General features: G+C 42.9%; 1 protein-coding gene across 26 annotated transcripts in view; it reads left to right on the plus strand.

Moving 5' to 3' along the window:
* Positions 1–22,094, plus strand: part of snap91a (synaptosome associated protein 91a) — a 312,251-nt gene that overhangs the window by 213,295 nt on the left and 76,862 nt on the right. For all 26 annotated transcript variants that reach the window (XR_015079572.1, XM_085997458.1, XM_085997467.1 and 23 more), the window contains 2 exons: positions 2,975–3,051; positions 11,657–11,687. Coding sequence is in view for 25 of the 26 variants with exons in the window: in XM_085997458.1 (XP_085853584.1) it covers positions 2,975–3,051; positions 11,657–11,687 (108 nt within the window). In the remaining variant the exon portion in view is untranslated. The remainder of the gene's footprint in view (positions 1–2,974; positions 3,052–11,656; positions 11,688–22,094) is intronic.

The raw sequence follows: 22,094 nt of genomic DNA on the forward strand, positions 1-22,094 counted from the left end.
TAAGACTGTTCATTCAATTTCACCATATTCTCTACTAACTACAGGATTAAGCAATGTGACTGCGCTGTAAGAATATCTTGCTTGGCTTGTGTCTTGTTTATTATAAGAAATGGAAAAGCTTTTGTAGTGATTTGAATTAAATTGTTTAGATGTGATGGTTTCCTGAAATATAAGTATTAACTGAACTTTTTTAAAAATAGTACAGTACTTTCTTCAACTATTGCATTTGATTTAATTTTCATCACTTCCCCTTTTACCTCGTATTCTTCTAGGCTAAGAGGACGTGTTTGAAACCTGTTTCAGCTCCTCCACCAGCTGCTCAAAAGGTGGCCTGAGATGAGGGCATTCTGAATCTTTTTTTTTCAAAAGCAAAATTATGCAAATGCTGGAAATCTGAAATAAAAACAGAAAATGCTGGAAACACTTTCCAGATCAGGCAGCATCTGTGAAGAAAGCAACAGAATTAACATTTTGAACGGTCATCGACCTGAAACATTAACTCTTTCTCCACAAATGCTGCCTGACCTGTCGAGTGTTTCCAGCATTTTCTGCTTTCTTTCCCAGTTTGTTGTTGTTGTTGTGGTTTTTTCTTCTTCTTCCTGCTTGAGGAAAAATATTTTATCTTGCTTCAGGCCTCCTTACAGTAGCTTGGCTAAAGTGGGGAATTTGTCATGTGAAATGAAATGTCCACGAAGAGTGAACTAGAGCGCTGTGCTATGCTACCACAAGGAAATACAAAGAACCTTCCAATAGCCGTAATGTAACTACAGGAAACTTTCGATTTACTGGCACCTAAATAACCGGAAATCTCGGTTAACCGGCAAAATTCAGGAGTAGGTTTTACTTCATATTCTACTTGCGTTCCTCCATCTGTTGCTGTGCAAGGGTGTGGCTGCAGCTGTTACTAAGCTACAGAGACGCTTGGAACTTGTGGCCATTGTTCTGCAGTTGTTGCTAAGCAACAGGGTTTGTTGCTTTATACGGAGCTGTCAGCTCTCCCTATCTTTTACTATAGCTTTTGGTTATCCGGAATTTTTGATGCACCGGCACCACGTCGGTCCCGGCACAGCAACAGATGGAGGAACCCAAGTAGAATATGAAGTAAAACCTACTCCTGAATTTTGCCGGTTAACCGAGATTTCCGGTTATTTAGGTGCCGGTAAATCGAAAGTTTCCTGTAGTTACATTACGGCTATTGGAAGGTTCTTTGTATTTCCCGGATTAAAGAAAAGTTTCCTGTACGGATCTGTCTGTCTGTAACTTTGATGAAGCCAAGGAAATTGAGTGATCTTAGAACGAGTTTCTTGCAAGAAGTGCTTATAGCAAAAACTGGCATTAAAATGAAGGCAAGATAATTCTGAAAATGGTGGTGTAATGTTTGAGGATAACTTTGAAAGGTTTAGAACATTACCTGAAATGTGTTTTTACCTGTACAGTATAATGAATTATTGTGGAGCAGCATAACTTTTAGACGCAAGCTTTCTGCTCTAAACTCACTAAAAGAACGTGACAAGACTGTTTATTTACTCAGTCTATCTGACCACATGGATGCCCAAGCTTGATTTTCCAGACACTGGCGCATCTTGGGCAACAATTCTGTCTGGAAACAGCCTCTCGCATCAGATAGGGAATGAGATGCAGGCAGAAATAGACTCCGCTCCCCCCCCCCCCCACCACATCAGTGAAGTAATCAAAAGTGAGCTTCATTCTATATTTTCTCATACAGTGAGGGGAAAGTTGCCGTGGCCCTCTGGGGTTTCCACAACTATCCCAACATTGATCAATTCAATCTTTCTTCAATTTGAAGGTTCTGTAAGGTCTGATACCACCTGATCCCTGTTTCAAGCTAGTTTCAAAACCAGGCACCTAAGTCTCAGCACTGGTTTAGATCCTGATCTGGGCACCAGAAGGAAGACTGCTAAACTCTACCAACACTTTTCTCACTCTGCTGTACACTGCTCTGAGGAAATAAAGGATAAAAGAAAAAGCACCTGTGCTCTCAACCTTTTTTGCTTCTTAACCTGCTTCACTTTGCCAAGCACACATTTAGGTTAGGCTTATTTCTTGGAATAGATTTCAATGTCTTGTGCTCTTTTGGCAGTTCAGCGTCAACATTCCCATTACAAAGTTCTGGGAAAATATGGTTGTAACTATGCGACCACTGGCAAAGAAATAGTCTCAAGTTTTAAATATTGTGACTAGCTTGGCTGTACTTTGTGGAATGTGACCACAACAAATAAAGGGTCTGGGCAGAAAAATAACAATCAGGAATAAAACCAGAAGATGCTGGAAATACATAGCTTTTCTTTAAACGCTGATGAACCTGCTAAGTTAATATTTCAAAGGTCAGCCCAAGTTTTAGACTGGTTGTGGCTCTTACTAATTCAGTCACAATGCATAAGGAGTTAAAAATCATCGAATTTAGAATCACACTTCCAACTTGAAGCAATAATGTTCCCAATGTTGAACCGTCTGTTATAGAATGCTCATGCTGTTGTCAAACTCAGAGTCCATCAACCCATATAATGTTTGCTGTATTAAAAGTGCAATCCTTACATTGTCACATCAATAGGCTTGGATTCCTTTAAAGAAATAGTTCTAGAGGAGGTGTGTGTGTATTAGTTTAAATTATTTTCTGCTGTTTTTAAAATTCAGAAACTTGAATGAGGTTACCTCTTATGCTAGTGTCAGGTCTTTTATTTTAGGATCTTCTAAGAGAATAAATAAAACTTTCAACTGAGTTCATTCAAGTGTGTTTTTGTTTTGCGTTTTCATTGGATTGAAAGCATGAGTTTTTTTGTGATGCTTTGGCTTTATGGAGAAAGTAAAATAAATCATGAAAATATAATGTCTTGCTGTTTTCCAGGCAAATGATCTGCAGAAGGTTACACTTATTGACACAAGTGCCATATGTAGTTGGCTGGTGAATTGCCAGAAAATATATAATGGATGTGTTGTGCTGTTACTTTTTTAGGCTCCTAGCAGTCTTCTGGAAGCCCTTGAACAACATTTGAATACACTGGAAGGGAAGAAAAATGCAACTGGCAGTAGGTAGGGTCGCTCCTATTTAGTTTACACATTTTCATAAAATAAGAGGGCATACTGCAGTTCTTGCTTTATATTTGGCTTATTTTTTCTACTTGCAGCTACATGATGACACTTTGTAAATGCAATTACTCTCTTGGTGCTGTAAAGTAATTGAGATGTTCATGTAAAAGTATTTAATATGACAGTAACATCATACAAGTTGTATGAGAAATAATTTAAGTATCAGCATTTTGTATTGCAATGCAAGGAAAACATCTTTACATATATTGATCAAATAAGTTCCATTAGCAACATGTGATTTGGTTAGTATTACACAGTTAACAAGTTTATCTGCATACAGTAATAACCAATCAAAACACACTCATACCTCTGCAAATTGGTGCTTTAAAACTAGCCATCAGATGATTGTGCAAATTTGCAATATAAGCTTGAGTCATAGAAATTTACCCTACTTCATTTGTTTCTGAAAGTCTACACAATGGTGCAGGTCCTCAAAATCTTAGACTTTTCCAGAAGATCTACTTTATTTAGTACTTAAACACGAGTTGTTGTGATCTGCAATGTTGTGCTTGAAAGGGTGGTGGAAGCAGATTCAGTGGTGACATTCAAAAGAGAATTGGATAAATACTTGAAGGGAAAATACATACAGGGCTATGGGAAAAGAGCAGGGGAGTGAGAATGATTGGATAGCTCTAGCAAAAGAGCCACCACAGGAACGATGGACTGATTGACCTCCTTCTGTGCTGTATCACTATGATTCTGTGAAAATGCTTGTTAAAAGCCTTGAACAGTTACGATTATTTGACCGTACTTTTTAAAAAAAAAACATAAAAATTGTGGGGGTGAGGGAATACATGTAGAAACATAGAAGATAGGAGTAGGCCATTCGGCCCCTTGAGCCTGCTCCACCATTCAATGAGAAAATGGCTGATCATCCAAACTCAGTACCCTGTCCCTGCCTTCTCCCCATATCCCTTGATCCCTTTAGCCTTAAGAAATATATCCAACTCCTTCTTGAATATATTTAATGAATTGGCCTCAACTGCCTTCTGTGGTAGAGAATTCCACAGGTTCACCACTCTGGGTGAAGAAATTCCTCCTCATCTCTGTCCTAAATGGCTTACCCCTTATCTTTAGACTATGACCCCTGGTTCTGGACTCCCCGGCCATTGGGAACATCCTTCCTGCATCTAGTCTGTCTAGTCCTGATAGAATTTTATAAGTTTCAATGAGATTCCCTCTCATTCTTCTAAACTCCAGCAAGTATAAGCCCAATCAACCGAATCTCTCCTCATACGTCATACCTGCCATCCCAGGTATTAGTCTGGTGAATCTTCGCTGCACTCCCTCCATGGCAAGAACATCCTTCCTCAAATATGGCAACCAAAACTGCACACACTACTCAAGGTGTGGTCTCACCAAGGCCCTGTACAACTGCAGCAAGACATCCTTGTTCCTGTACTCGAACCCTCTCGCTACGAAGACCAACATACCATTTGCCTTCTTAACCACCTGCTGCACCTGCATACTTACCTTCAGCGACTGGTGCACAAGGACACCAAGGTCTCGTTGCACTTCCCCTTCTCCCAATCTATTGCCGTTCAGATAATAATCTGCCTTCCTGTTTTTGCCACCAAAGTGGATAACCTCGCATTTATCCACATTATACTGCATCTGCCATGTATCTGCCCAATCACCAAACTGTCCAAATCATACTGGAGTTTCTCTGCATCCTCCTCACAGCACACATGCCCACCCAGCTTTGTGTCGTCTGCAAACTTGGAGATATTACATCTAGTTCCCTCGTCTAGATCATTTATAGATATTGTGAATAGCTGGGGTCCTAGGACCGATCCCTGCGATACCCCACTAGTCACTGCCTGCCACTCGGAAAAAGACCCGTTTATTCCAGCTCTTTGCTTCCTGTCTGCCAACCAGTTCTCTATCCAAGTCAGTACCTTGCCCCCAATCCCTTGTGCTTTAACTTTACACGCTAATCTATTTTGCGGGACCTTATCGCAAGCCTTCTGAAAGTCCAAATACACCACATCCACTGGTTCTCCCTTATCTATTCTACCAGTTACATCCTCAAAAAATTCCAGTGGATTAGTCAAGCACGATTTACCTTTTGTAAACCCATGTTGACTTTGTCCGATCCTGTCACCGTTTTCCAAGTGCTCTGCTATTACATCTTTTATAATGGACTCTAGCATTTTCCCCACTACCGATGTCAGGCTTACCGGTCTATCATTCCCCGTTTTCTCTCTGCCACCTTTTTTGAATAGTGAGGTAACATTAGCTACCCTCCAATCCGTGGGAACTGTTCCCGAGTCTATCGAATTTTGGAAGATGACCAGCAATGCATCTACTATTTCTAGGGCCACTTCCTTAAGTACCCCAGGATGTAGATTATCAGGCCCTGGGGATTTATCGGCCTTCAATCCCATCAATTTCCCTAACACCATTTCCCTACAAATACTGATTTCATTCAGTTCCTCCCTCTCATTAGACCCTATGTTCCCCGACATCTCTGGGAGGTTATTTGTGTCCTTCTTTTGTGAAAACAGAACCAAAGTATGTATTTAATTGGTCTGCCATTTCTTTGTTCCCCATTATAAATTCCCCTGATTCTGACTGCAAGGGACCTACGCTTGACTTCACCAATCTTTTTCTCTTTACATATCTATAGAAGCTTTTACAGTCAGTTTTTATGTTCCCTGAAAGCTTACTCTCATACTCTATTTACCCCCTCTTAATCAATCCCTTTTTCCTCCTTTGCTGAATCCTAAATTGCTCCCAATCCTCAGGTTTGCTGCTTTTTCTGGCCAATTTATATGTCCTCTCCTTGGATCTTATGCTATCCCTAATTTCCCTTGTTAGCCACGGTTGAGTCACCTTTTTTGTTTTATTTTTATGCCAAGCGGGGATGAACAATTTCTGTAGTTCATCCATGCGATCTTTAAATGTTTGCCATTGCCTATCCACCGTCAACCCTTTGAGTAACATTCCCCAATCAATCCTACCCAATTCGCGCCTCATACCATCGTAGTTTCCTCCTTTTAAATTCAGGACCCTAGCCTCTGAGTCAACTACTTCACTCTCCATCATATTATGATTGCTCTGCCCCAAGGGGCCTCGCACAACAAGATTGCTAATTATTCCTTTCTCATTACATAATACTTTTGCTTCTATCCTTGTTTCCCTTTCCTCTGTCTCCCTGCACAGGTTCCCAACCCCCTGCCATTTTAGTTTAAACTCTCCCCCACAGCACTAGCAAACACTCCCCCTAGGACATCGGTCCCGGTCCTGCTAGGTGCAAACCATCCAGTTTGTACTGGTCCCACCTCCCCCAGAACCGGATCCAATGTCCCAGGAATTTGAATCCCTTCCCCTTGCACCATTCCTCTAGCCACGTATTCATCTAAAATATCCTTCGATTTCTACTCTGACTAGCACGTGGCATTGGTAGCAATCCTGAGATTGCTACCTTTTTGAGGTCCTATTTTTTAATTTACCTCCTAACTCCCTATATTCAGCTTTTAGGACCTCATCCCGGTTTTTACCTATATCGTTGGTACCTCGAGCACTGTATTAATTTGTCACTGAACTGGTCAAAATTTTCCTGATCTATTGTGACTATAAATACTACAAAACTGACTTTTTAAAAACCAGTGGAAGTATACAGTAGTGAAGCACCGACTTGTTGCATTACAGAGTGGAAAGATACATAGGGAGTGGAATGGGAATACTGACCTATCAGTTTTCCCATTCCACGCCATTCCTTATCAGAACCATAGTGGTTGAAAGCTTTGCTGCTTCCCTGGAGGAGAAATGAAAAATTGGACAAGATTATCATTAGTAAGTCATTGCCATGCACCTTGACTATCGAAAGGGAACAGGTGTTTTGCGTTTAGAATCCATAAGGAGAAAACACGGCTCTGTGTTCATTGGAGAGTACCTACTTAATTTTTAAAAATTGAAAAATTCAAAGATGTAGGCTTCTAGCTACATAGGCATTGGAATGTACTCCTCTTGTTTCTTGATTTGCCAAATGTAGAAGTGAAGGCGTACATGTGTTACTGACACTTTGTGTGTGCCGTGGAGTCGGGATTGAAGGCGTGCGGCGGGTTAAAAATCCCGAAATCAGAGGTCCCGCCCCCATGCCAGTTTCAAAGGAGGCGGGTACCTGCCCCGCACTGGGACCCGCCTCCCCGAGGCGGGAAGAGATTAGTGCCAATTAATTGCCTGTTAACAGGTAGTTAACAGGCAGTTTTTAGCCTAATCCCTATTTTTAAGCTTGAACTGTGGGATTCCCGACAGCTCCAAACCATGCCAAGTTGGAGGAGTCGGGTTGAAGGACTTGGAGGGGTCGAGATGTCAGTGTTCAGGTGAGTGATGTGTGCATGAGTGCAAAGGTAAGTGTGTTTGGTGTGTCTAAAGTGATTAAAGAAGTGTAAATTACCTTTTCTTAACTTTTTAAGCCTTCCTTCCTTTAGGTTCGGAAAGTCCCTCATCTCACTGGCACAGAAAGCAGAATGGCTGCGAACTGTCAAAAGTGACAGCTTTCAGCTTACTGTGCAGGAGAGATTTCTAACTGAATGTGGAGAAGGACTCATGTTAGAAGTAAGACGGTCAGTGTTTGACAGCTTCAAATTTGAAAGTCTGACGTCACCTGTTACCCGCTGGGCAGGCTCAACAAGGTCAATCAAGTTAGAATTGCATGGATTGGCCGCATCTCGATGGAGGCGGGACTACAACCCCAAAAGTTGTAGTTCCGACTCCTGAATGAAAATCCAGCCCTTTATATTCGAACCACAAAGCTAAAATATACTTTAATTTCTGTAATGTTTGTAGTGCCAATGAATGTCTGCTAGAAACCTAAATTATCCCATTGATAGATTTAAAACATATTTGACTATGAATGGAGTAGTTAAAAACTTATACGAGTTTTTAAAAATTCCAATTCGTACACCTGAACAAATTGTTTAAAAGCGGTACCTTTGTAATAGACATACAAGGGAATTTTTAAAAATTGTTAAAATGCCAGTGGGAATCAATTATTTACTTCTTTTAAATTTGAAAGTTTACTTTTTTGAAAGTGAATTTTAAAACGTTTCTTTCTTTCCTGCTGCCTTGGAATCTTAGTGAAGGGTAAGTTTTTAAGAAAAATTATATCTACTTCAGAATTGTCTAAAAACATGGAAGGATATTTGCGCGGAACGTTAACTGTAACAATGGTGGGGGTGGTCATTAAATCTATGGGAGGTAAATTGAAACCACCAGCTTTTCTTTCTTTTCAGCAGCTTACTCCCAGTCTTCTTAAATTAAGTTTTAAAAATTAAATATGCTATTGCTTGTTAACTAACTTTGCGAGAAAGGTGCAGCAGTTTTCTGCTGGGGGAAATTTAAACCTCTAGCTAGGAATTGTCTTGCCTGCTAAGCTGGAGTTAATTCAACAATGGAGCATTTAAACCTTTTTTAATTCCTACATTAACTAGTTCAGTGTTGCCACCGGTGAGATAGAAAGCCAGAGAACACAGCCAGCAACAGGACTATGTACCCATTCCATTAGTGACCATCAGGATTTTGAATGGTTTGTACTGTTCACTCGCTCTTTAAGCAGCTTTTGTCTCGGGGGCATGTTAAACTGGTGAGCAGTAAACTATTGAAAAGCATCGCACAGCTGTACATTTCATTCTCCCTCAAGAGAATTGACAATCTCAAGGTTTGGAAGCTGCTGAAAAAAATCATTGTCGGTACAAAGAATACCAGAGCTAACTAAGAAATTACTTTTAATATTTTTAATACAATCTGTAGACACAAACGATGGGCACAGTTTAAAATTTGCATTGTGGTTTACTTTATTTCTGATTTCAATCAGCCTTTCAGAATCGGGCATTGGCCTTGTCAATAAATTTCACTGCTCCATTTTCTGCAGTTTTCCATTCTCTGGAGTTGGAGTAATGTCCTTGGTCATTACTTGATTAAGTAGCTGCCAAAACACTTCAGAGACACAAAATGTGCATTATTGCAGCCAAATCCTAATTTGGTTACTGCAGCTAATGCACAGAGCATAACCACAGATTTCAACGTTAACTGAGTTCGCTGTGAACAGAGTGGGATGTTTAGAATTTGGTGAGAGTAGGAATTTGGTGCAGAGGGGGAAGGAGGTGCTTCTTTTTGCCTTTTAATACTTATAGTGGTTTGTGTAAGCTTGAGGTAGTAAGTAGAGCGGCAGATTTAAACAGGGCATGAGAGCCAGCAGCAGCAGAACTTCTCTGGAGAAGCAGAGCGGGAGGCACCAGACAAACAAAAGGAAAAACTCAAAGTGATGTCATAGTCAGCAGAGTGTGGAGCAGCACGAGTAAGTAACAGATAAGTAGTAAGTTTATTGTTCGTGTTTTTAGTGGTTCGTGTTTTTTATTTAGTGGTTAATGTTTGTGTTTTGGTGTTGGTTAAACAGTTAAATGGCCTTAAAGCTAAAAAGAATCTTTAAATAAATATAGACTAAGATATGGGTCCACAAAAAGCAGGACAAATCCAACCCGGCCAATTACCGCCCCATCAGTCTACTCTCAATCATCAACAAAGTGATGGAAGGTGTCATCGACAGTGCTATCAAGCGGCACTTACTCACCAATAACCTGCTCACTGATGCCCAGTTTGGGTTCTGCCAAGAACATTCAACTCCCGACCTCATTACAGCCTTGGTCCAAACATGGACAAAGGAGCTGAATTCCAGAGGTGAGGTGAGAGTGACTGCCCTTGACATCAAAGCAGCATTTGACAGAGTGTGGCATCGAGGAGCCCCAGTAAAACTGAAGTCAATGGGAATCGGTGGGGGGGGGGAACGCTCCACTGGCTGGAGTCATACCTAGCACAAAGGAAGATGGTTGTGGTAATTGAAGGTCAATCATCACTGCCCCAGGACATCGCTGCAGGATTTCCTCAGGGCAGTGTCCTAGGCCCAACCGTCTTCAGCTGCTTCATCAATGACCTTCCCTCCAACATAAAGTCAGAAATGGGGATGTTGCTGATGACTGCAGTGTTCAGCGCCATTCACAACTCCTCAGATAATGAAGCAGTCCATGCCCTCCTGCAACAAGACCTGGATGACGTTCAGAATTGGGCTGATAAGTGGCAGGTAACATTTGCACCACAGAAGTGCCAGGCAATGACTATCTCCAACAAGCGAGAGTCTAACCACCTTGCCTTGACATTTAATGGCATTACCATCGCCGAATCCCCCACCATCAACATCCATTGACCAGAAACGTAACTGGACCAGCCACATAAATACTGTGGCAACAAGAGTATGTCAGAGGTTGGTATTCTGCGGCAAGTGTCTCACCTCCTGACCCCCCTAAAGTCTTTCCACCATCTACAAGGCACAAGTAAGGAGTGTGATGGAATACTCTGCACTTGCCTGGATGAGTGCAGCTCCAACAACACTCAAGAAGCTCGACACCATCCAGGACAAAGCAGCCTGTTTGATTGGCACTCCATCCACCACTATAAACATTCACTTCCTCCACCACCGGCATACTGTGGCTGCAGTGTGTACCATCTACAAGATGCACTGCAGCAACTCTTCAAGGCTTCTTCGGCAGCACCTCCCAAACCCGTGACCTCTTCCACCTAGAAGGACAAGGGCAGCAGGTGTATGGGAACACCACCACCTTCAAGTTCCCCTCCAAGTCACACACCATCCTGACTTAGAAGTATGACGCCGATCCTTCATTGTCGCTGGGTCAAAATCCTGGAACTCCCTACCCAGCAGCACTGTGGGAGTACCTTCACCACACGGACTGCAGCAAGAAGGCCGATTTTCAAATAAACAAGAATGCAAGATTTATTAATTAATGTACATAATATATTTTAAGGATACAAAATTGCTTTTTTCCCCTTCCTCATACTCCTCCTTGGCTTTCCTGGACTGCGAACTGACTAGAACTAGGATGGTGGTGAATTTATTCTCGGTGCCACTCTGAATCAGTCGTTAAGTGCACAGGAATGCTCAGTTCATTTGGTAGGACACGCGTCTCTGGGTCAGAAGGTGTAAATTATAGCCCCACACCAGGATTTGATCTAGACTGGCATTTCAATGACAAACCGAGGGTGAGCTGCATTTTCAGATGTGCTATCTTTCAGAGAGGATGTTAAATTTAGGTCTGCTTATTGAGATTAAATTAAAGCTGTAATGGGAAGACATAAGAATTGGTATTCTGGAAGGTTGAAAATAAATGGGCTGAAGCACCTTCAAACAAACCTATCTTGTGATCAGCCTTGAAAGGGCTTTTTCTCTTTTTTTTTCTCCCTCCCAGTAGGAGTCAAGCTGAGATTAGACACTCGGCAGAGTAGAAGAATCAAACCTGTGTCCTACTAACTTTGCAGTGCTGCATTTTGATGCTCCAGCAAGCGGTATCACTATACAGTCCTGTTTTACAAATATATTTATTTAGAGAATTTTATTTCATATTCTAAATACCTTTGCTGACGACATCAAAAATGCTAAAAGCACATCATAATTGCTCGCTATAGTATGAGAGAGAATTTCTTTTTTAAAAACAAATGTTTTCATGTTCTTCCACCTCTTATTTTCTTTTAGGACGCCTGGAGCACCAACACAAGGGAATATGGTAATAATTGTTGAATTGCATTTTATAGAGGGTACAGAATGCAATGTTCAGTTTATTCCTCATGAGAGAAAACTTTGAAACGATAAAGTCCTCAAATTGTGCGCATATATGTTTGATACAGTTTGGTTACCTCATTTATATATTTTTTAAACATCTTTTGTCTATGTATTTATATTAAGGATGAAAAGCAATTAAATATTTTCCATCAGGCAGTTAGTTATAGGAAATACTTTTTCCCCTTTCTTCACCACCCCAAAAAATGATGAGAACTGTTCCTAATACTATCAATTTCATTGTGGTCATAGATCAGTACCTATTGTTACCTGATGTTCAGCTCAAACTTTTTTATCCTCAAGTATAATGTAAAATTCAGAGTATAACCAGGGAATTGCATTATTTTGTAGTAGGTTATAAAAATGTAATGGCATGAAGTTCCAAGCAAAAGGCCCATAAGAGATGAAATAACATTTAATGGCCCAGAAATTCGGGTCCCAACGCGTGAGTACACATGGGGTATTCGCGCGTTGGCCCAACGAAAGTGCTGGTTTCGTGCATGCACTGTGCATGCCCGGGAAACCGGCACTTCCGTTCCCCTGAAAGAAGGGGGTAACAGGTGGAATGCATGCGCCGGAGAGGCAGCGCGTGCGCATCGAACTTACGTTTTTTTTGCAGGTTTCTCCGGGAGGGTAAGTCTCCAGCAGTTACACTTTTAAAAAGCAGGCACAAGGCCTGCTTTTAACAAGGTAAGTGGTGAATTAATTAAAATTAAAACATTTTTTCTACAGGTTTATTATTTTTAAATACTTTAAAGAAAGGTAAGTTTATTTTTAGCTCCATTAGAAAATGTAATTTTTTTCAAAAATGTTAATTATTGTTTAAAATAGTTATTTCATGTCATTTATAGTTATTTTTAAAATGTGATTTAAAAAAAAAATTTATGTGAAGTTTTAGTGATGTTTTGGGGCTTATAGTATTTATAGGTTTGACAGCTCTTCCTGTCAAACTTATGAATGAAACATTCCCTGCTACCATTGGCTCTCTATGGCCCACGTGATCCCAGGGGACGCATCGAACTAACTACGCCCCTGGGATACGCAAGCACTGCGCGTCGGCAGTTGGAGGAGGCCCAGGATCGGAATCCCACACAGGCCCACAGCTCAACGGCCGGCGCACTAGGTAAGTGCAGGTCGGGGGCTTGCACCCGCGAAAAACCCCCGACCCGAATTTCTGGGCCATAATAAACAGGAAATGCTGGAAATACTCGGCAAGTCAGGCAGCGTTTTCTGTTTATATTTCAGATTTCCAGCATCCACAGTATTTTGCCTTTTGAAATAACATTTAATGTTTCGTGACTATTAACTGTTCATTGTGCATCCAAGTGCCTTTTGGGAAGTTATTTTTCTGTCAGCACCTAATGAAACTCCTCCCAGAGCTTTCTGTTAACATTTTATAACTTGAATATTTAAGCTTTTTAATCCAACATTTTTTATTACCTGAAATTGTTAGAATGTGGTTTTATTGCAAAATCTCTTAAAATGTGAATTGTAAACTCTTCATACTATTCACCTGCACAGGCATTGTGTTCAGTTGTAGAAAAGGAGTTTGCATGAGTAACTGACATTTTCATGGTACTTTGAGTCGGTCTTAATTGGTGTTTAAATGGCGAGGCAAATGTTTGGTTTTATGTGGGATAGGAAAACATCCAGCAATAGTATTAACTAAGTTCTAACACCACTTGTGTTTCTATGTTAAGTTTATATTTAAGTGCAGAACATCAATATGTTCATTGCTGCACCAAGGAAGAGATCCCAGCAAAGTTGAAGAAACCAAGTCCTCTCAGGCAATGCCATTTCACAATTTATCTTAGAAGCAAAATTTGGATGCAAGGAACCCAGTCGTTAAATCTACAGTGGATATTCAGACAAGACTTCTAAAACTTTGAAGTTATTTGCTCAAATCCCCCTTCCTCCCCATGAATGAGATAGAATGTTCCAATAAGTCCTCTAGTATCCCAACTAACTTAGTCCAGTATCCTTTCGAATGCTTCTAAAGTTTGTGTCTATTTCACTGCCTGGTAGATTATTCCAGACATTTTTCACACTTTGTATGAAGCTTTTTCTGAGACCTGATTTATACTTGTAACCTGTGATTCTACTCGTACACCTTTAAAGAAATATAGTGCATTTACTCTTACTATTTTATATATTACAGGATTCTGTTAACTGTACTCTTTAGGATGTATTGTGTTTTTTAACCTTTTCTAATAATTCATCCCCTTTGCATCTGGAAGCAAAATGTTTGGCTAAACTTCTCCCAAAAGTCTCCTCGCTGGCTCAAGTTCTACCCTACATAACCTCCAACTTGTCAAAACCCTGCTGCCAATATCTTGACCTATGCCAAGTCCAGCTCGACTATTGCTCTATCCCTTCCCCAGCGTTCAAAATCCTCATCATTTACAAGTCTGTTTCCTGCTTCATCACTGTACCCTTCTCCACCCTTGTGTCGGGGTACTCTGCTCATCCAACAGTGACTCCCTGTTTATCTCTCATCCCACTGTTACACCTTTTGTAGCAGAGCTTTCAGCCATTTTAGGTTAGAATTCTTTTCTCCCTAAGCTGTGGTGCCTTCAAAAACCTCTCTTTGACTATGCCACCTCGCCTAACTCTTCTATTGCTATTGCTCAGTATCTATTTAATGTCCTTTGTTAAGCACCATGAGATGTTTTCTACGTTAAAGGCAGTATATAAATACAGTTTTGTTGGTGCACTTTCTGTAGTGTTTGCACAATTTATTTTTGAAGCATAGCAACCAGAACTGCCCACAGTACTCTCAAGTATTGCCTGACCAGTGCAAGTTATATAGCCTCAGCCTGTGCTCAGTAGATTTACATTCTGTGTTCTGACTTTTATGTTCCGCATTTAATTAACTTGGTTTGCCACATTGACAGTGATAAGTCATTATTACTCTCCCTTGCTAATTCTATTCTATTCATTTTCTACTTGCTGCATATTATTTCACCTAATTTGCAGTAGTTTACATTTAACAGTAATAAACACCATTTTTCATCTGTCCATCCATTTGCATAAATTTTTACCCACATCCTATGAAATCCTCTGTCACTTGTTTTGAAAGCCAAAGAGCTTCAGTTTCTCCAATTTTTCATAACTCAATCCTTTGACATTAAAAATTCGTCTGTGGCTCTTCTCTGCATCACCTTGATGGCTATAATGTTTCCTTGGTGACCAAAAAAACACAGTACTCAACGTGCTATTTGACCAGGGCACGGTGCAGTTATTGCATGACATCACACAACTTGTATTCATCTACCCCAGCACTATAATTCAGCACAATGCTTGAGCATGCTGCACGAGAAACTGTTAAGATATAGCACTACATCCATGGCTTCCCACACAGTAATCCCTGGATTTCAACTATGCTGTCCTGAGAAGTTGGTGAATGAAGATCAAACAATACTCCACAAAGGAGGAGACACTTGGGAGCATCGAGTATTTTTGGCTACACAATAAAATATACTTGCCCTTGAGAGGAGTGTGCATCTTACCAGTAGTAGATAGGCCAGCTTTTATGTATGTTGTTATGTCATTATACAATCAGATTTAGGTGTTGGAGCTGAGATAATGACCGGAATTTTTACCGTGGAGTCAGGTCGGAATGCGATGTTCTGCTCAGCGCGTTCTTCAGGGCGACTTTAACTTAATTGCCCCACTTATAAAGCAGTCATGCACGTTTCCCGGCCCAATTAAATGGAGCGGGTCTGATGACGTCCGATATTTAAAGCAGCCTTGCACTCTACTCATTTGAAGGTTGCCTGAGGAGTGTAGAAGCAGAAATATAAAGGGCCGAGTACTGTTCTAAACTATCAATGATGGGTAGTCAAAGCCAGAGGGCTACACCACGATTTTCTGACACATCCCTGCATACTCTGGTGGCGGCAGTGAGAGCATGTAGGGAGGTCCTGTTCCCTGCAGATAGGTGCAGGAGACCTCCAAAAGAGCCTGTCTGGAGATAGCAGAGGAGGTCAGCAGCGGGGATGTGGTCAGGAGGACCTGGATCCAGTGCAGGAAATGATTCAATGATCTCATGAGGTCAGGAAAGGTGAGTGCAATGCCAAACTCACCTTCATCCTGATGTGCCGGTCACCACATCCCCATCACTCTACCTTCCCAAGCCTACTCCTGCACATCAATCCTCATACCAACATACCTTCCAGGTCCACATCTCTCAATCTCACAATCTCAATCTCTCTCTCTCTCAATCTCTCTCTCTCAATCTCTCTCTCTCAATCTCTCTCTCTCAATCTCTCTCTCTCAACCTCTCTCTCTCAATCTCTCTCTCTCTCAATCTCTCTTGCTCAATCTCTCTCTCTCAATCTCTCTCAATCTCTCTCTCAATCTCTCCCAATCTCTCTATCTCACTCAATCTCACTCAATCTCACTCAATCTCAATCTCACTCAATCTCAATCTCACTCAATCTCAATCTCTCTCTCTCTCTCTCTCTCAATCTCTCTCTCAATCTCTCTCTCTCTCAACCTCTCTCTCAACCTCTCTCTCAATCTCTCTCTCTCTCTCAATCTCAATCTCTCTCTCAATCTCAATCTCTCTCAATCTCTCTATCTCACTCAATCTCACTCAATCTCACTCAATCTCAATCTCACTCAATCTCAATCTCAATCTCACTCAATCTCAATCTCACTCAATCTCAATCTCAATCTCACTCAATCTCAATCTCACTCAATCTCAATCTCTCTCTCTCTCAATCTCAATCTCTCTCAATCTCTCTCTCAATCTCTCTCTCAATCTCAATCTCTCTATCTCACTCAATCTCACTCAATCTCAATCTCACTCAATCTCAATCTCTCTCAATCTCTCTCTCTCTCAATCTCTCTCTCAATCTCTCTCTCTCAATCTCTCTCTCTCAATCTCTCTCTCAATCTCTCAATCTCTCTCTCTCTCAATCTCTCTCTCAACCTCTCTCTCAATCTCTCTCTCAATCTCTCTCTCTCTCAATCTCTCTCTCAATCTCAATCTCTCTCTCAATCTCAATCTCTCTCAATCTCTCTATCTCACTCAATCTCACTCAATCTCAATCTCAATCTCACTCAATCTCACTCAATCTCAATCTCACTCAATCTCAATCTCACTCAATCTCAATCTCAATCTCACTCAATCTCAATCTCTCTCAATCTCTCTCTCTCTCTCTCTCTCAATCTCTCTCAATCTCTCTCTCAATCTCTCTCTCAATCTCTCTCTCAATCTCAATCTCTCTATCTCACTCAATCTCACTCAATCTCAATCTCACTCAATCTCAATCTCTCTCTCAATCTCTCTCTCTCAATCTCTCTCTCTCAATCTCTCTCTCAATCTCTCTCTCAATCTCAATCTCTCTCTCAATCTCTCTCAATCTCTCTCTCTCAATCTCTCTCTCTCAATCTCTCTCTCTCTCTCAATCTCTCTCTCTCTCTCAATCTCTCTCTACATACTTATATCCCCATCTGACTAATCACCCCCCTCACACTCACCCTCATCCTAATACAATCATAGCAAGTAACGCCACAGGAGGAGGCCATTTGGCATTAGCACCCCACTCCCTCAGAGTCACCCTCTACAGATTTAACCTATCCATTCTGTACTCTCATTCCATCACTCTCACTCAAACTTCCCTTTTTTTCCCCTTCTCGCAGGAGAAAAAAGCCCAGAACATGCGAGAGGGGCAGAGAACCGGAGGTGGCCCTCCAGTATTCACCCAACTAACACCAGCAGAGGAGGGGGCCCTGGAGATATCAGGAGTTGCAGAGCTGCTGGCAGTGGGAGATAGAGAGGCGGGGGACATCCCAGCAACCTGGTGACAGAATTATATCTCATACAGCCACATGGCATACAGCAGTCACTCATATGGTGACTGATGTCAGCAGCCAGTGAAATACCATAATGTGCATAATGGTAACGTTGCCCATTCTTATTACAGCACCTCTAACTCATCTCTTTACTTTCCCACTGGTCCATCAAGTGCCCATCCACCCCACTATCCAGCCAGAGGAGGAAGACGACTTCTCAGAGGAACCTCCAGCCTCTGAGGGTGCACTGTCAGCAGACCCAAGTGCACCCAGCACCAGCGCAGATACGCACAACTTGGTGGGTCCTGTGCACCGTAGAGTAGAATTGCCACCTGGTGTCTCGTACTTCACAAGTGAGCAAGAGCAAATGGTGTCGACAGGGACAGCAGTGGAGACTCCTCACTGGAGGGTGCAGGATGCTCCAAGCTCTGCTGAGCCTCGAAGTGGGGGTGGGGAGGGTACCATCGAGTAAGAGGGTGATCTTGGAGGGGCAGCAACAATTGCACGAGGCTCTGGCATCTTTTGCAGCCGCGATGTCTGCAAATGTGCCGAGAACGGAGGAGTCCATCTCCAACATGAGCAGCACCATGTCGCTGGCGATGATATGCTGTTCCATGAAAAGGATGGTCACCTGCATGGAGCAGCTAATGCTCCAGTCACATGAGGACATGCTAGCTGTGGGCAACAGATGGCAGATGCTCATAGACATCATCTCTCGGAGGAATATAAACATAAACTTGGGTGTTCATCGCTCCACTACTGTGCAGCAAGATGCTTTCCAGCTGCTTGCTAGTAGGGAAGTGTGGGTGGCCCATGAGAGGGATGATGGTGAGAGGGGACATGGAAGTGGGGGCTCTTCTCAAAGCGCTCTCACTTCTACCCTGTTGCTTCCCCTTCAGTCAGAGCCCCACATGCTTTCTCGGATCCCGATGGCCAAGTCCGTCCCTACACAGTTGCAGGAGGAGCAGACTTTGGCGGGGCCATCACAGGCTCCAAAACTTAGAGGGCATCCACAAAAAGTGCCTTAACGCGACGCAGCCGGGAAGTGAGCAGTCTGCCTCTACCTCTGCTGAAGCCATAGGGGTTGCACTTTGTAGAAGCACTCGGAAAAGAAAAAAGACACACAAGTAGATGCACATGGGTGTATGAAAAAACGTTAGTGTTAAGTTTCAGTTATTTTGATGACGCACACAAATGAATTTCTCTGCACCACTTTCCGTTCCAATCCATTTTTGCCTGCCAGCTTGGAAGTGGCTTTGTCACTTGGAGTGAATGGTGAGACATTACTTAACCTCGAGGAATGGCTTGGTCATGGTAGGGATGCCTTATGGTGTTGTTGGAGGACTTAGTACACCATGTGGCTGCTTTGAGCAGGTTAAGTAAATCTGGCCATTTTGAGGCCATCCCAGGCCCCTCGGGCAGCAATGTGCGCTGGTGCCATCTCCACCACAGGTTTCTCCTCCTGCTCCTCATCGTCTTCCTCCTCCTCCTTCTCTGAAGAGGCTGTGCACTCCGCGCCCTGCATCTCCAATCCTCGCTGCTGTGCTATGTTATGCAGCGCGCAGCAAAGACGATGATTCTGGAGATCCTGGCTGGTGTGTACTGAAGGGCTCCTCCAGATCTGTCAAGGCATCTGAAGCGCATCTTCAGCATGCCTTTTGTTTGCTCTATGACACATCTGGTGGACATGTGGCTCTCATTATAATGCTCCTCTGCCTCGATACTTGGCGTCCTCATGGGTGTCATGAGCCACGTCTTCTGTGGATAGCCCTCGTCTCCAAGCAGCCAGCTGGTAAGTCTGGAGGTGCAAAGAGCTGAGGGAGAGTGGACTGATTCAGCACGAAAGAGTCATCACGAAAGAGTCATTACAGCTGCCGGGGAATCTGGCGTACACATGCATGATCATCTGGTGTGGGAAAGAGGGGTTCCTTTTCATGGGACACTGGCACCAGTTCTGGGACAAGAAGGAGCTGTACCAATGGGATGGGCTCCACCTGAACCGGGATGGGACCCATGTCCTAGCGGAAAGGGTAAATAGGGAAGTGGCAAAGGCTTTAAACTAGTAAGATGGGGGGGGAGGGAGTTACAAGAAATGTAACCAGCTTAAATATAAACAAAACAGGGAAAGAGCATAGGAAAGAATAAAGTAAGGGAGGACAGCGTCGGCGGGAATCTCGAGCGGCAGAGCGGTGCTATAAAAGGCCCCAGAGACCAGGTAAGGCCTCACAGCGTCGGCGGGAATCTCGAGCGGCAGAGCGGGGCTATAAAAGGCCCCAGAGACCAGGTAAGGCCTCACAGCATCGGCGGGAATCTCGAGCGGCAGAGCAAGGCTATAAAAGGCCCCAGAGACCAGGTAAGGCCTCACAGCGTCGGCGGGAATCTCGAGCGGCAGAGCGGGGCTATAAAAGGCCCCAGAGACCAGGTAAGGCCTCACAGCGCCGGCGGCAGAGCGGGGCTATAAAAGGCCCCAGAGACCAGGTAAGGCGTACCAGTCTCCGAACTCGGAGGGAAGGAGATAGGTAAAAAATAATCCAACTGTGACATCACCAGAAAGCGGGTAAGTGATTGGTTGGTAAGTATTTCTCTCTTTTTTAAGCTTAAACTCTGTGGTTTATAGTTTCTAAGGTGCGATATTCATCATCTAGAATCGGGGCAGAGGGTATTTAAAAATAATATTAATAAATTTAATAAATTACATAGAATGGGAGATCAGGTGATGTGTTGCTGCTGCAATATGTGGGAGCTGGTGGACACCATTGATGCTCACGGTGATCACATTTGCAGTAAGTGTTGGCTGCTCGAGGAATTCCGGCTCCGTGTTGAAGAGCTGGAGTCCGAGCTTCAAACACTGAGACACATCAGGGAGGGGGAGAGTTACCTGGACTCTGTATCAGGAGGTAGTCACACCAATTAGATTAATTAATTCAGATGTAGTCCGTGGCCAGGGTCAGGATGGTGTGACTAGAAGTGAGGCAGGTACGGGGATCCAGGAGGTAGTGTTGGAGGAGCCGCAGCCCTTGCTCTTGTCCAACAGGTTTGAGGCTCTTACTCCCTGTGAGAATGGGAACAGGGACTGCGGGGAGGATGAGCAACCTGGCCACAGCACCGTGGAGCGGGGGGCCATTCAAGTGGGGGGAGTTAAAAGAAATGTTGTAGTGGTAGGGGATAGATAGAGTTCTTTGCAGCCGAGAGCGAGAGTCCCGAAGGCTGTGTTGCCTGCCCGGTGCCAGGGTTAAGGACATCTCCTCTGGGCTGCATAGAAACTTGGAGTGGGAGGGGGAGGATCCAGTTGTCGTGGTCCATGTTTGTACCAACGACATAGATAGGACAAGGAAGGAGGTTCTGCTGAGGGAGTTTGAGCAGCTAGGGGCCAAATTAAAAAGCAGAACTACAAGGGTAATAATCTCTGGATTACTACCTGAGCCACGTGCAAATTTGGCTAGGGTAAATAAAAATAGAGAGTTAAATGCGTGGCTCAAAGACTGGTGTGGGAGAAATGGGTTTTGCTTCGTGGGACACTGGCATCAGTACTGGGACAGGAGAGAGCTGTTCCGTTGGGACGGACTTCACTTGGCCAGTGCTGGGACTAGAATCCTGGCGAATCGAATAACTAGGGCTGTAGAGGGGGCTTTAAACTAATTAGTGGGGGGGAGGTTTTAAGAGAGCGAAAAATAAAAATGACAGCGGAGAAGGCAATAGAGCAAGGTAGCAGTGGGGGAATTAAAAACCAGAGCGTGTCAGGAAGGGACAGAATATATAATGAAAAAGGTAAAGTAGTAAAAGTGGTAAAAGCAGGAATAAATTGTCAGAAAACATATTTGAAAGTGCTTTATCTGAATGCACGCAGCATTCGTAACAAAATTGACAAGTTGACGGCGCAAATAACTACACATGGGTATGATCTGGTGGCCATTACGGAAACATGGCTGCAAGATATTCATGACTGGGAACTAAACATACAAGGGTATTTGACAATTAGGAAGGACAGACAGGAAGGAAAGAGAGGTGGGGTTGCTATGTTAATCAAGGATGGAATCACTGCAATAGTCAGAAATGATATTGGGTCAAAGGATCAGGATAGTGAAACAGTTTGGGTGGTGATAAGGAATAAAAAGGGGAAAAAGTCACTAGTGGGTGTAGTCTATAGGCCTCCTAACAGTGGCAACTCTGTTGGAGTATAAATCAGGAAATAGTTGGTGCTTGTAATAAGGGAACAGCTATAATCATGGGTGATTTTAACTTTCATATTGACTGGACTAATCAAATTGGGCATGGCAGCATTGAGGAAGAGTTCATAGAGTGTATTAGGGATGGGTTCCTTGAGCAGTATGTAACTGAACCAACCAGGGGGCAGGCAGTCTTAGATCTGGTCCTGTGTAATGAGACAGGATTAATAAAAAAATGTCCTAGCAAAGGATCCCCTTGGAATGAGTGACCATAATATGGTTGAATTCCAAATTCAGTTTGAGGGTGAGAGTGTTGGATCTCAAACCAGCGTACTAAGCTTAAATAAAGGAGACTATGAAGGTATGAGAGTAGAATTTACTAAAGC

Source organism: Somniosus microcephalus, chromosome 9, assembly GCF_052327205.1.
Source record: "Somniosus microcephalus isolate GS21.2 chromosome 9, FLI_Smic_1.0, whole genome shotgun sequence".
In the NCBI taxonomy this organism is placed as follows: Eukaryota; Metazoa; Chordata; class Chondrichthyes; order Squaliformes; family Somniosidae; genus Somniosus; species Somniosus microcephalus.